A 15,555-nucleotide genomic window follows, 5' to 3' on the forward strand; every position below is an offset into this window, starting at 1 on the left:
ATCCCCATAAATCCGCATAATAACACTTGAATACAAGGCACAAAGTGGGAGAGCTCCGAAACCGACACTGTTCACCTCGTCTCTTCTTCTTCTTGTTACATAACTGTTAACGTATGACGCTTGACCCTGGAATGTTTTCCGAATGAAAACTTGATGCTGCTCTTGAAATCATGTAAATCCGGTTTGCATTTCCGATATGCTCTTAAATTGTTTTATATAAGGATGTTTATTGCATGTATTAAATTTACATTTTTTCTTGAGCATCAGTGACCGACATTTCGTTGATATTCAGCTGAAATAGAGGTTTAATTTTCAATTCACATTGAATTCTGACATTTTTAAGTCTATTTTTCGGAACACTTAAAACGTCATTTTCCTCTGCATGGGCCTATATGAAAACCTTCCTCAAGAACAAAAGGGGAGAAGCGAAAATTTACTGTTGCATAGCAAATGTTATAGTGGTATGGAGAATCTGTTACGTACCTTCAACCTTTGTCAGAGTATTTCGTTTTTCAGCGATGGTAGGCTACATGCGATCACCCTCCGGAATGACAAAGAGCCGCAGTACTGGGGACATTTATCGTCACTATAATAGGGTCACTACCTGGGAAAAAATGTTGTAAGTGTCAGGGCTGTTATCAACTACTAAATGTTTCTCATTCACACGGAGAGTCAATTATTTAATACATGTAATCGTTAAAGTTTTAACCAGTACCTGGCCTCGTGCAGACTTCGATGAAGCACGTGACAAAGGGTGATAGGAAACTTCTCACATGCATATCTATAACTGTCACATCATTGTATTACAGCTTCAGCTTTTACTGAAGACATAGCCTACTTTTCTCTTATCGCCTTATGTATTGCGCTTTGGCCTGAGAGAGTACTTGGGATCTAGAGTGATCTACGAATTTTGCTGCAAAGATATTGAAATAGAATAAGAGAATATTGGAAACGTAAATACCGCAAGAATCTTATTAAATGTACGTTACACTCAGATTTTTGGTAGTTTTCGGAAAGTAAGCTATTGCAGATTGTAACGTCCAGAGTTCTAGACACATACCTGCAATATCAGTTAATGGAAACCGTACACAGAATACTGTGCTAAGTTTTATTTGAACCATGAGTACTCTCACACCTGTTTGTATATTAATTGCATCAACAGATATTAAAGGTTACCAAGCACTCATAGCACTTATTTCATAAAATATGTAAGTATCATGAAGTTGAAATGAGGTTTTCTAAGCTCCCTAAACAATTGCTTTACATGGAATACTGTTTTCGCAGTTATGAGTAATGTGATATGATAAATCTCTAAACAGGTCTCTGCAACCAGTTGAGAAGTATTGTCGTTGTACTTACCCTAATGCTTTGGCAGTTGTGGGTAAATGTAGTCGATAATACTCATTCATTCACTCGAGGGCAAATCAAACGAAAGTCTTAGCAAAATCACATGTATTTTTCTAACCATTCACAAAGATGTGTGTACAGTAAATACAGTACATCTTCCCACAAACTCTTAAAATGAATTCCTTCTCTACATGTTTGCTAATTTACATATTCTTATAAAATGCTATTTCAAAATCCTCATTCAGAGACTATCAACAAAAACAATTGCAATCGCTAAGAAAATAGATCTGCTATTACGTCTAAGACGTAATAATCAACTCTCCTAAAAACACGAGGGAAGCACAAATACACAACGGGCACAGACATTATCACATTGTCCAGAATTATGAGGGACTGGCAAATTACTACACTGATCTTCTCTAAAAATGTAGGTTTTAGGAAGATTCATCATTATTAAGAGAGGTATCGTAAATTCATAGTCTCATGTACAATCATATCTTTGTTAGAGGATATTTCAAGTCAGTAAAACGTGTGTTCTTATAGAGACAATGATATTTCCGCTAGAGACTTTTTGGTCGAGTATAATATCTTCCTTGACGTCAGCGAAAAACTAACTTCAACAATTTATGTTAATATTCAGAATCGTAGATAATAGAAAATTCTCTCTTTTTACATTTCCCCCTAATGTCAAAAGTTACGTTTTATCATTGATGATAATGAAGCGTGAGTATTATTTCATACAGTCATAAGTCATCATCGCTGTTGTAACAACTTGTCTTCAAAGTTGTCAACTTAGAGAAAAGTCGATTTTTCTGTCGCTGTTATTCCCTCGTTCCGTAATCTGGTGATCATGGGCTTGAAAATCTCTCGGGTAAACGGCAGCAGCATTCCATCACCCTGAATTTCGCCATCGAGCACCATCTTCGTAGCCACAGCAGCCGGGTAGCCAACCGTCTTGGCCATGGCCGAGTATCCGTCGGAGTCGCCGTAACACACCAGGTTGATGCCTCGGAGCTCCTTGTTCCCATCGGGCCAGGTGATGCCTATCTCGTGGCGCAGAACTATCATGTCCCGTTCACCAGCCTCTGCGGGGCAGGTGAAACAAATGAATGCAAACAAACATCAGCAAATAAGGAATCTCTATAAAGATGTATGTACTGTAATTAAATATTTAATAGGTTTCGTTATACGCGTAGCCTTGTCGAGAGGAATTTGAAAAGTAGTAGATTTATCACCATTAGTCTACAGTAAGAACGAGTATGATATACAGTTCCTACCTCTAATTAAGCACGAAAAGAAATTTATAATAAATAGGTAACCTTTCTTGCTCTACTTTTTTTTATGATTCCCTTCTCTCATCCTGTTATCAAAGGCTATGGTTACAAACCTTTCCTATTTTCTACCTTACGTACTATCATTCATTTCTCCATCCTCCGGTTTCAATTTACCACATTAGCTTTTTATAAATCCATGTATGCCACACACACACCTCTTTTTACTTAAACAGATGGAATAAGGTTGAAAAGTTGTTAACTGTTTGCGTAGTATGCCGAGTAAGCAAGGACGAGAAACGTGGAGATACATACGTTCGTTTATGTGACCGTATCTTCCCGTTCTTTGAGACTGCGATCATGTGGAAGGAAATGACACTTCGATGAGGTGGTGAAAAGAGTTTACGGTAGAAATGTTAAGGGGAAGAGTAGATGGAGACCGAGGAAGAGTTGGATAGATGGCGTGAAAGAGGTACTGGGAGGGAAGTGCCTTCTTATCCCGGAAGCGACTGAGCAAATGACGGGGCGAAGAGCAGCACACTGCGTAGGTGGTATATGGGGCAGCTAACATTATGTTGTAGTTACTCCACAGGCAATTCATCAACGATTCGGTAGTTTAAAGTATGAATAGGACACTAAACATTGATAGGTTTTTCTGTTAAGGAAGGCGGCTTAATAGTGAATAGATATTTTTGTGTAAGCGCCTATATGTATTTATAAATGGGCGTTGGTTTTACTTCATTCAGTGACTGAGTACTGAGCTCCCGTTATCGAAGTCCGCGGTTTAATCCCGGCCTACTCCCCAGCTGCGATTAGGCTCAGTGTCACCTAGAACCAAGACAAGGGCATCTGACAGCAACACCGTCCGTAGAGAGAACCGTATACCTCTCTGGAGCCTCCTCGTGTGTATGGTTATAAAATCAACAGCATTACAAGAAATGAAAAGGGTCAAATACATAAAACATTATCTGATTCTAAAAGGGGTGGGAGACTGGTAATTCCTCCCCAAGAGATAATTAGCTTCAACATATTTGTTAAATTACCTAGCCACGCTTATTTTTCACTATACCCCAGACGAATAGACTACATTTCCCCTTTCCCGGAGCATTTATTTAACAATCTTTACTAATGGTCACTAAGAATAAAGTACTTTTTAGACTAATAAACAGAATATCAAGAAATGTCTCCTTTAGTAGGGGTCTCTTTCTTATAATCTTTCTCTGTTGCTATTTGTCCTCTATAAACGAAATGGGACCCCTACTCATGAATAGCTTGCTGAACATGTTATGGCGACGTGGCTTGTTTCTCAAGAATTTACTCGTTATGCATATTAATAATGATTATAATAATAATAGTAATAGTTGACAACTTGAAGCACGAAGACTTACTTATGGAAAGTTTCTTGTTGAGGAAGTGGGAGAGAGTGTCGAGTGGGGTTCCCAGTTTGACCACAGAGTCGTCCTGCAACAGCCCCAACGTTTCGATGGCTGCCAGTTGGCTCTCGTCGCCAACCCGTTCACTGATCAGAGCTCTGAGGTTATCGGGGAAAATATTGCTGTCTAACTGGCCGAGGAGGGTACAAATTAGTTGCCTCTGAAAATGAGCATAAATGTTGTGCGAACTGGAATAAATGCAGCAGTACAAACATAACCTAAGGTTTATGTATAAACAAATACGAATTTTTGCCATACGCACACACACACGCATGTAGTCAACATGATTTTCCAGAATCTGATATATGCAGAATTGTCACATTGCTTCAGAATGCGCGCAATAATCATACCAGATAAAAAAAAATAGTAAACACAAAACTAAAGGTAAACTACATAAAACTTTGTAAAGATTAAATAATGTCGGTTTGACCGTAATCTGCCAATGTATTATAGATGGCATAAATTGAACAATATTTATAAAGAATATGCTTTGAAGATTTCCATAAGATTTATTTAGATGCAAGTAACAAAGTTAATGGCTCATTTGGCTTACTTCATATGAATGTGTCCTCATATTAAATAATAATAATGATAATAATAATAATAATCATTATTATTATTATTATTACTATTATTATTATTATTATTATTATTATTATTATTTAAATATCTAAATATCATCAGCAATGGAGGAAATTTCCATTCCATGAGTTTTGCCAACAAGAATACTCAGCATCTTTGTCAAGAAAAATCCGAGCCAGTCTCTGAGAGGGCACAGTCATTACGAAGTAATTATGCTGAGAATGATATAAAATATATATGAATCTTACCCAGGTAATATCTGGTCCCCGTGGATGCAACATAGGGTGCTCTTTCGGGTCGATCAGTCCCAACTTCTGAAGTCCTTTGACGACATTAGAGAATCCTCTGAATCTTAGCGTGCCTCTCAAGATGGTTTTTGCTTCGGTGATTCCATAGAGATTCCCGTATATAGTAGAATCACGGTTTGGGAAACCTTCCAGAGCCAGTCCAGGTAAGAAAGAGTAATCTTCAGTTGTGTCCAGTAATCCTCCTCCTTCAGGTACGTCCACAATCTGCACAAGAACCAATCGCGAGTCAATTAACAATACAGATCAATAAAATCTAAGGGATAAAGAAAACTAAGTGAAGAGTAGAATGCCGGATTATAATCAAAATTTCACACCACAGAAAACTAACAACTCGGTCCCTTACCTTTCCGTTCTCGAGGTATCTGGCACCAGACAATGTGTTGAGAAGAACGCCTCGAGGGCTCCATGAAAATTTGTATCGCAGAGGATTATCCGAGAATTCAGGAGCGGGAAGTCCACCGCAGAATGATACGAAGGAATCTACTTTGCCACCGCCTTGTTGAACCTGTTTTTGCGACAGATCACGAATATAATAAAGCCCTGGAGTTAAACATAATTACATATGTTTAAATACATAACCTCCGTAGAGAACCTCAGTGTGTACGGAAGGTTAAAATAAAAAAGGAGATTCTTTATTTTCAAGCTTGCGGAGGCCAGTCTGGGAGGAGTTTAGTGAAATCACCAACAGAAAAGTTGGAGCTTTCCGCCCAAGCTACTGGTGACTCCCGTAACGTTACTGAAGAAAAGGTGGACTAAAAACGAAAATTTCTTTTGTTTTGTCTGTGTTTGTATGTCTGTCACGGGGTAGGGGTTTGATTTTGAGTTATAAACCTCTCTGGGGTGACATATAGGCCGTGTGCAAAATTTTGTCTGGGTGTCAAGTGGCTCTGATTTCTATAATAGACAAACAAATATACAAACATTCACTTTTATATAATAGATATATGTATATACACACACACACACACACACACACATACATATATATATATATAACAAATTCACTGGGTATAAAGTTATTATCTCCATATATATAAATTTATATATATATACATATATATATATATATATATATATATATATATATATATATATATATATATATATATTTTAGGAAGTCCATAAACACAAAAGGAGAGCGTTCTCACCTCATCAAAGCATTCCAGGGCCAGCAGATGATCGATGCCAGGGTCCAAACCAACTTCATTCACCACCGTAATTCCGGCATCAACAGCGGCGTCGTGAAGCTCTTTCATGCCCGGCGATAAGTATGAGGCTGTGACCATATTTGTCTGCGGGTTGGAAAAGCCAATATGGTCGTTAAGTTCTTGTGTTGCATAACGGTGTCATAGATGTAATCAATGGAAGACCGAGAATTAAATTTAATAGTCCATAACACAATTTTAAGTTCATAAGATAAGTTGCTAATCATAAGCGTTTGGACAATACTTTTAAGGGTGTATTTGAGTTGGTAAATTTTTAACAATAATCCCACTTCTGTTGTAAAATCTTCCTACTATTAATAAACCCTTATGTAAGAAACAACAGTTGACATCACAATCTTCTGATTGTAAAAGAGAAATATTTTTGTTTGGATAAAAACTAGTAGTTACTAAAGATAATGAGAACGATGGAAGATAAATGGACAAGTAACTGTACCGGGTAGGTTCGAATCCTGGCCAGGGTAGTTGTACATCTCACATTTAATTCCTTTAGGGTGCAAGTTATTGCTAAGATTAAGTGAATTCAATATTATGGGATATTAAGGGGTTTCTGCAGCTTATTCAGGAGTAAACGAAAATTTAAAAATGAATACTGACAAAATTTTATAGTATATATATATATATATATATATATATATATATATATATATATATATATATATATATATATATATATATATATATATATATATATATATATATATATATATATATATATATATATACATCCTTGAAGTTCTTGGGCTGTCTACAGGCCTGCTTCCCAGAGTCTGGCAGGATACCTGCCTTCCTCCAAGGAAGCAGCCTCTGGGTCGGACCCTTCCCTGCAAGGCTACCCTCAAGAGACTGGCGAGCCTTGGAGGGTTTTGGGTCTCATCCTTGAAGTTTTTGTGCCCCCTCCAGGCCCACTTCCCCGGCCTGGCAGGATACCTGCCTTCCTCCAAGGAAGCAGCCTCTGGGTTGGAACCTTTCCTTCAAGGCTGCCCTCAAGAGACTGGGGAGCCTTGGGGCTTTTGGGTCTCATCCTTGAAGTTTTTGGGCCCTCTCCAGACCCACTTCCCAAGCCTGGCAGGATACCTGCCTTCCTCCGAGGAAGCAGCCTCTGGGTTGGACCCTTCCCTTCAAGAGTGCCTTCCAGAGACTTGTGAGCTTTGGAGGCTTTTGGGCCTCATCCTTGGAGTTCTTGGACCCTCTCCAGACCCGCTTTCCCAGCCTGGCAGGATACCTGCCTTCCTCTGAGGAAGCAGCCTCTGGGTCGGACCTTTCTCTTCAAGGCTGCCCTCAAGAGACTGGCGAGCCTTTGGGGCTTTTGAGCCTCATCCTTAAAGTTTTTGTGCCCTCTCCAGGCCCGCTTTCCAAGCCTGGCAGGCTACCTGCCTTCCTCCAAGGAAGCAGACTCTGGGTCGGACCCTTCCCTTCAAGACTACCCTCAAGAGACTGGCGAGTCTTGGAGGCTTTTGGGTCTCATCCTTGGAGTTCTTGGGCCCTCTCCAGGCCCACTTCCCCAGCCTGGCAGGATACCTGCCTTCCTCCGAGGAAGCAGACTCTGGGTCGGACCCTTCCCTTTTAGGCTGCCTGCAAGAGACTGGCAAGCCTTTGGGGCTTTTGGGCCTCATCCTTAAAAAGTCTTTGTGCCCTCTCCAAGTCTGCTTCCCCAGCCTGGCAGGATACCTGCCTTCCTCCGAGGAAGCAGCCTCTGGGTCGGACCTTTCCCTTCAAGGCTACCTTCAAGAGACTGACGAGCCTTGGGGACTTTTGGGCCTCATCCTTGAAGTTCTTGGGCCCCCTCCAGGCCCGCTTCCCCAGCCTGGCAGGATACCTGCCTTCCTCCGAGGAAGCAGACTCTGGGTCGGACCTTTCCTTTCAAGGCTGCCCTTATGAGGCTGGTGAGCCTTAGGGGCTTTGGGCCTCATCCTTGAAGTTCTTGGGCCCCCTCCAGGCCCGCTTCCCCAGCCTGGCAGGATACCTGCCTTCCTCCGAGGAAGTAGACTCTGGGTCGGACCCTTCCCTTCAAGGCTGCCCTTATGAGGCTGGTGAGCCTTAGGGGCTTTTGGGCCTCATCCTTGAAGTTCTTCGGCCCTCTCCAGGCCCGCTTCCCCAGCCTGGCAGGATACCTGCTTTCCTCCAAGGAAGCAGGCTCTGGGTCGGACCCTTCCCTTCAAGGCTGCCCTCAAGAGACTGGTGAGCCTTGGAGGCTTTTGGACTCCATCCTGCTGAGGGCCTTCTTTTTCTTGTATTCTCATCCTCTTATGAATTTGCATTTCCATTGTCGTGATGCAGTTTTCTTCAGGAAGTTCTGTTTTAGCTTCTTTGCCTTCTTTTAAATGATCTGCGTTGATATCTAAGTTCCTTCACCATACTCTTTGCTTCCTCTTACCCAGCTTTTCAAATATGACACTTGGTTCCTCTGAAGTCTTTAAGACGATTTGAAGCATCTCAGAGATTGTTCCTGGAGACTTTGGAGTTCGGCGCATGCGCGAATGACATTTCTCTTGTCCTTCCAGGAGTCGGAGACTGAAGGATTCCAAAACGTCAAGGAAAATCCCGAAGGTTTTAGATCATTTTAACATCGCGTTAACCATTACTTAGAGTTCTTTTTCTGACACTTAAGCAGTTTCTTTTCTTTAACGAGTCGTCTTCCATGTTCTTATGGGATTCCCTCTTACTGACGATACTGATCATCCCTTCGATTTTACCTTGCCTCTCCGAAAAGTAATTCTGTGAATCCAAAATCTTTCAAGCAGCTTCTAACACCTCAGGCTCTCTACTTTTTGCTTCGTCAACATTCTTTAGTTTACCTCCAAGGCGATGTCCTCTCTTTTCTTCATTCCTTTTCTTTCTTATTTCGAGCGAAGAACTGCTCCAGGTGGGAACTTTGGGCATCCAAAATCTCCTCTCAATCAGCTTAGAAAACGCCTAAAGTTCTCTACCTTTTATTTCGTATAAATTCTTCAGTTTCTTGAAAGCTTTATTGCCACGAGAATATCAATATTTAAAAAAAAAAAAAGAAATATGAATTTAAGGAAAAATCATCATCATCGTACCCTTTTCTCTCGTCGTCGGGAGATACCTATATATAAATATATACAGTTTATATACATACATACATACATACATATATATATACACACACATATATACATATATATATGTGTATATAAACTGTGTATATATTTATATATAGATATCTCTCGACGACGAGAGAAAAGGATACGGTGAAATGATTTTTCCCTAAATTCATATTTCTTTCTTTTTTAAAATATTGATATTTTCGTGGCAATAAAACTTTCAAGAAAATTTCATATCATCTGCTGCGAGTAAAGAAGCCTTTCATCTCCATAAAACTCTGTTCTTTAGTGTTGTGCAAGAAATCCCAAGGCTACAGAGCCTGTAGATTGTCTTGGAGCCTTTGGGAGCCCCAGAAGCCTCCGGATTCTCAGAAGCCTTTGGAATTCCCAGATTCCCTACTGTCAACCCGGGAAAGACAAGATCCACTTGAAATTATATATATATATATATATATATATATATATATATATATATATATATATATATATATATATATATATATATATATATATATATATATATATATATATATATATATTCGTGTATGTATATCACATTCTTACCTTTTGTTTGATGCATTCCTTAGTGATTTCTGGGTGCAGGGCGTATGGAAGCAGTGACACCACAACATCAGCTTGCTTGACCAGGTCGCCCAAGAGGTCAGGACGTTCCACAACATCAAGGAGCACCGAATCCACATTGGAGTGCTTCTGGGCTATGGCATCAGCTTCGTCTTGCAAACCAGACGCTGCAAACAAATAAATAGTTGGGCAAAAAAGCATTCGCAAATTCTAGAGGCGGCTGAAATGATCACTCAGTGATTTCATATTTCACTTTCATGCGGTAAGAAGGAAGTTCGTGTGGATATTTCAGTTATAAAATGCTGCGACAAGATCTTACCCAAAAGAATTCCTGTGTTCGGATCCCTGGCCAAATACTCGACGAGAGGGGCGGACACGTAGCCTGCTCCTAAAACTAAGACTTTCTTGGATTTGCTGGCCATGTCGAAGGCTGCCTTGCTTGAGGCACTGTCAGAAACACAAACCGGCTTCACTGTGATGCCTCATTGCACAAGTAAAACAGCGAGTTTCCTTGTCTTTGAAAGTTTTCATTTTCGACTTTCTTAACAACGAGATCATTATTCATTTCTACTTTAATGCGATAAACAGCAAAAATTCTAGATTACTTTGAAATATTTCTGCGTTTAGAATGTTCTTGAAAAATAATGTAGCTTCTGTTTTCATAGAATCAAACTTTTATTTATGAAAAAATCGAATACTTTTCACAGAACAGATATGAAATCATTAACATGACTACTGCGATAACTGTAGAAGTAATAGTCAGATTTTATTTAGAGCTTATCCTCGTAAAGGACAACAGAGTTAATAGTCACTCAGCTACAAATCGTGTTAATCAGATTAAACTTCCAAGGAATGTTTGACATCTGCAATCGATTAGGAAACATTTGCCAAATTTGATTAATAAGCATATATATATATATATATATATATATATATATATATATATATATATATATATATATATATATATATGTATATATATATATATATATATATATATATATATATATATATATATATATGTGTGTGTGTGTGTGTGTGTGTGTGTGTGTGTGTGTGTATATACATACATGTAAGATGTAGATAAACAAACAGGTAGGGAGAGAATTTGGGCAAAAAAGCAGTAGGTTTTTCAGGAGTTATTTCAAGGCCATCGAGCTTCACCAAGATGCTGATATGAATATGTTCAGAGCGATCATATGGCTGGATGCAGACTAGCTTTGCTGAGCAACTCATAGATATCTTACTTTTCTGTAAATTTATTAGGTCTTACTCACATTCTTCGCTGCAGCCACCCTACATCTGGTTCAAGTGTGAAAATGAGGAAACTTTGATCCGTATCAAATAACACAGCTTTTCACGCGTTGCTTTAACATTCATGAAAGACATGGAAGTTATCTTTCACTGGCATATTGAGCTATTGTGAGAAAGCGTAAAGATTAATGCGCCTGCAGTTGTATAACGTTAAAGTCGTGAGACTTCTTATTCTGCTACAAAGGTCAGCAAAATCGTGCCTTCTTCGGATCGTCTTTCGGTTTCATGAAATAAAAAAAACCTTTTTCGCTTGTAAAAGGTCTCTATGGAAGGTCCAAGGTGAAATTGAAATATGTCAGATAATTATTTCGAAATTTAGCTTGGCACCAAGGAGGCAGATTTCCGAAAGGCAAACTCAAGCATTTCTAACTGTGGTGATGAAAGAAACTTCTCAAATTACGGAGGGTCCAAAATTTAAACATGAACCATACTGAAAAGGAAGTGACACTTCATATTGGGATACATATCCTGAATGAATCATTTTATCTAAATAGATGCCTGGGCAAAAGGCAGTAGTCTTTATTCAGAAAAATTTGCCTGAGAGCAAAAACCGATTCGCAAGACCCTCCTTCAGCTAACAGAGCCTCAGTAACCTCTGCAGTTATGACGACAGATAATCATTTATTCATTTCATTTTATAACTCATAATATTTCTTAAACATCACCAGGGAAAGACAAAGCGAGTATTGCTACAGAAAGCAAGTAGAAGAATATGGAGTGAATATTAATGAACGCTTAACGAATTGTACAAAATAGAAATTATACAGAACATTTTTAGAGCATCTCTGGATGAAGAACGATGACCAAAAACATCCTTTTTCTTTTTTCTTACAGGTGTTTTTAAACACGTTTCTTTTGGAGATTAGAGATAAGAATGAATAACATAAGTTCAGAAACTTGGAAGTTTAGTCCAGAAAACAAAACGCATTTTTTAAAAGTGAATGAATAAAAGTATGAAAGGAATGCCCACGTACCTTCCTGGGACCACATGCACCTTTTCCCAAAGCAGAAATCGGAACCGCCCTTGCGAAACTGTCCTACGCTACTAAGAGATAGAATATACAACTAAGGTAAGAAGATGAGTAGGTTAATTAACACATAGCATACACCTGGTCCTCTAATCCCAATTCCTCGGAGCAGCATATTCCCATTATACTATTCAAAGGTCATTACCTGGTTGCCATTGATGAGTGAAGATGTTCAGTGTCGAAAAGCAGCAAAAATGCCTATCCACTCGCACTTAGTCTCAGCCTTACCTTGCTAGTCATCAAACAAAATTATTCATATTATGTCTATATTCCTTTGCAGAAAATGAATACACGTTCTTTAACTTTTGGCAGTCATATTTTTATTACATTTGAAATTCGCCCTGCCTGGGATGTGAGACTTATGAAGTGTTGCCAGTAAACAAAAGAAGTTAAGCATACCTTAGTTTAACCAGACCACTGAGCTGATTAACAGCTCTCCTAGGGCTGGCCCGAAGGATTAGATTTATTTTACGTGGTAAGAACCAACTGGTTACCTATCAACAAAGGACCTACATCTTATTGTGGAATTCGAACCACATTATACCGAGAAATGAACTTCTATCACCAGAAATAAATCCTCTAATTTTTCATTAACTGGTCGAAGAGTCGGCCGGTCGGAGATTCTACCCACCCCTCCAATGAACTTGCCTGTAAACAGCTTCAACAGATTTTCCAGTCGAAGAATATGCTTTTTAGAACGGTCAACCCAGCTCTAACCAAATGAAGTTTTTTTTGCTTAACCTCCAGAAATTTCGTAGTCAATGAAACTAGTTCGTTGGGTGAGCGGGTTGCGTTCTCATTTCTGTTGGCCGCGAATATTAACCGGCAAAAAAGAATAAGTTTATTTGGTTAGAAACTGATAAAATGTGGTTCGGACCGTGGGTCCCGAAAGTAAAAAATAAATCTATTCTTCAACCAGCCCTAAAATCATCAGTGGTCTGGTTAAACTAAGATATACTTTTTTAGTCAATGTAAAGGCTATTTATTTCCATCATTACAGGAGAAAGTGTACAACCCTAGATCAAAAGAAAAGAGGAATTCTTTTATAACCTGTGTTATTATATATATGATATATTCATTAATGTAACAATTGGGGAAGACAACTCAGTGGCAAAACAAATGAACAGATTTATTGAAGAGGAAGTCTACATATGCTACCGCACAGTTCGATTTCATTGTAAGAGCTGTAATATCAAGTCACCTTCCAAATAACTTATATTTCACTGGACGGCCTTTGTAGCAAGACCGAAGGTTGCAATTCAGACATGCTTACCTTAAATGTACGTAAGCGAACTTAGGGGAGTCACAAAAAATATATGGATCTATCATTTTGGGAGTCGATTGCGCAAAACTCATAAAAATTTCGTAAGATCAGTATGGAAGCTCACGTACCGTATATAAAGACGCTCTGTATTTATGACTCTATGATACAATGTCTGAAAATCTATGGTTATATCCCTGGTACAAAATATATATTATTTTTCGGAAGAGTTCTAAGCTTAACCTATCCGCAGATTTGTATTCATTCCTATGCCAGAGAACATACCTCAAGAGCAAGTTGTTAAGCAGCTCTACATCACAAGTCTCATGTCCCAGAATGGGGGAAATCCTCAGGGAACGTCGCTCTCTCGCCAGAGAAGTACGAACGTTCAGTTCACATTAACCACAAGTGAATACAGTCATAAGGCAGTAAGGGATGCAGCCTAGCAAGCATAGCACTGACTAACAATACCATTTTGTAACGGATACTGAAGCATTAACTACGACTACACAAACAAAATAGCTGCACAAACTACAAAATAGCTTTTATCTAGAACATTTCGTGCTTTACTGCATTCCTCTGCATGCTGTGGAAAGGAAACCTGCTGTTCTAAAGATTGTCGGTATTCGCCATCATTAATCAGCGGATTCTTTCTACTCTGCTAGATCTCTGTTGTGTCCCTTCTACCAACCGAATTGTAGCGGTACTCTTTTATATATTTGTTTCTTGATAGCATGAAGACTTATTCTATTAACTAATTTTTTAGGATTTAACTCCTTTGTCCAAATTAGACAACAACTGAACATACCTATTCTTTCGTAAGAAGGGAACGGGAAAATAAATCACTCAAAACCTATACTCGTAATATTTAGTAACAAGAAAGTCCATATTTGGGTTTTCTTTCTACTTTATCTATTTATTTTTGCTGAACATTCTTGTAATCAATCCTCCCTATACAGTGTAATGAGAAATTCTAACTTGCTTTTTCGGAAACAAATTCTTGCTTCTATTTCTTTTGCGATCTTTTTACTATGAATAATGACTAAATATGACTTTCTACGGTAAAGAGCTGTACTCTGTTGACTAAATACAGAATTGTTACAGAATTACAGGCAAGGTGTTTGGAGCTGTCTTATCCAAAACATTACCGTCGGATGGATATTCTAGATTAAATTTCTATTGAAATAAAATGGATATGATTTTTTATTAGAAATCTCTGAGTCTTGAACTCCAATTCTGGTGCACTCGGGAGGCGAAAATGTAAAGGAAGTACATCTCATCTTAATGATTGGCTGTCTCCTGTCAAGCGTAAAAATCCTTTTCATAATACTTTAAAGCTGAATTCTGCCGGAGCTTTGCAAGCTTCCGGGATAAAATATGAAAACCTTCTATCTAAAAGCATCTTAAGCATAATATTGCTTAATCTCGTTTAATTCATGCAAGTCGTTTTCAGATCTGAATTACGTATATTTACTACAAAAATAACGCACCAAAAATCATGGAAGATTCTTCCCTCCAGAGGTTACTCTAGTCATTTCGCTTCTTTAGTCTCTTGTCTTTGAAGAGGCTATAAAGACCAAGAGTCTACGCAAAATTGTACAGATACAAGAAACCCACATTTCTGTACTAAACAACTTAGGAAATCAGTTATAATGTTCTAGAGATTAGTTGGCCGAAAACCGTGCACAAGACAGGCCACATGACTACCAAAAGCTCACATAATCCCAACAGTGTAAGACGTCCACTCACGCAGGCAGGCAAGCACTCGCCATAAATGCAAATCAAATCTCCATGCAAGGGCGGTTACAAAAAGCTTCCGCTGACATAGAAAGGAAAGGGAGGAATTTATTCCTGGCAAAATGCAGTTTCGTCGAATGTATGACAGTGATAATAGACAACATAAAACTACAAACTTCCAGACCATTGCTGAGCAAACGACCGCCATATCATGATCTTTGCAGCCTTGAATGTTATAGAGGTCAGAAATTCTAAGGGCCGAATGAGTGAACAGATTTAGTGTCCATGCCTGATAATGCAAATTTTCAGTGAAAATCTTTGAGAATTATTAAGCTTTAATATGCAATACTGTACTGGCAGAGTTTAGCGATGTTAAGATTAAGCTGAAACTGTCAATTTCA

General features: G+C 38.7%; 1 protein-coding gene across 2 annotated transcripts in view; it reads right to left on the reverse strand.

The window, feature by feature from the left end:
* Window positions 1-1,437: 1,437 nt before the first annotated feature.
* LKRSDH (lysine ketoglutarate reductase/saccharopine dehydrogenase) overlaps window positions 1,438-15,555 on the reverse strand; it is a 72,337-nt gene continuing 58,219 nt past the window's right edge. For both annotated transcript variants that reach the window (XM_067121846.1, XM_067121845.1), the window contains exons 12-18: window positions 10,134-10,261; window positions 9,797-9,981; window positions 6,090-6,233; window positions 5,285-5,446; window positions 4,882-5,145; window positions 4,007-4,211; window positions 1,438-2,432 (exon numbers count right to left, since the gene is read on the reverse strand). In XM_067121846.1, the coding sequence (XP_066977947.1) occupies window positions 2,140-2,432; window positions 4,007-4,211; window positions 4,882-5,145; window positions 5,285-5,446; window positions 6,090-6,233; window positions 9,797-9,981; window positions 10,134-10,261 (1,381 nt within the window). In that variant the 3' untranslated portion in view covers window positions 1,438-2,139. The remainder of the gene's footprint in view (window positions 2,433-4,006; window positions 4,212-4,881; window positions 5,146-5,284; window positions 5,447-6,089; window positions 6,234-9,796; window positions 9,982-10,133; window positions 10,262-15,555) is intronic.

Source organism: Macrobrachium rosenbergii, chromosome 20, assembly GCF_040412425.1.
Source record: "Macrobrachium rosenbergii isolate ZJJX-2024 chromosome 20, ASM4041242v1, whole genome shotgun sequence".
Classification (NCBI taxonomy): Eukaryota; Metazoa; Arthropoda; class Malacostraca; order Decapoda; family Palaemonidae; genus Macrobrachium; species Macrobrachium rosenbergii.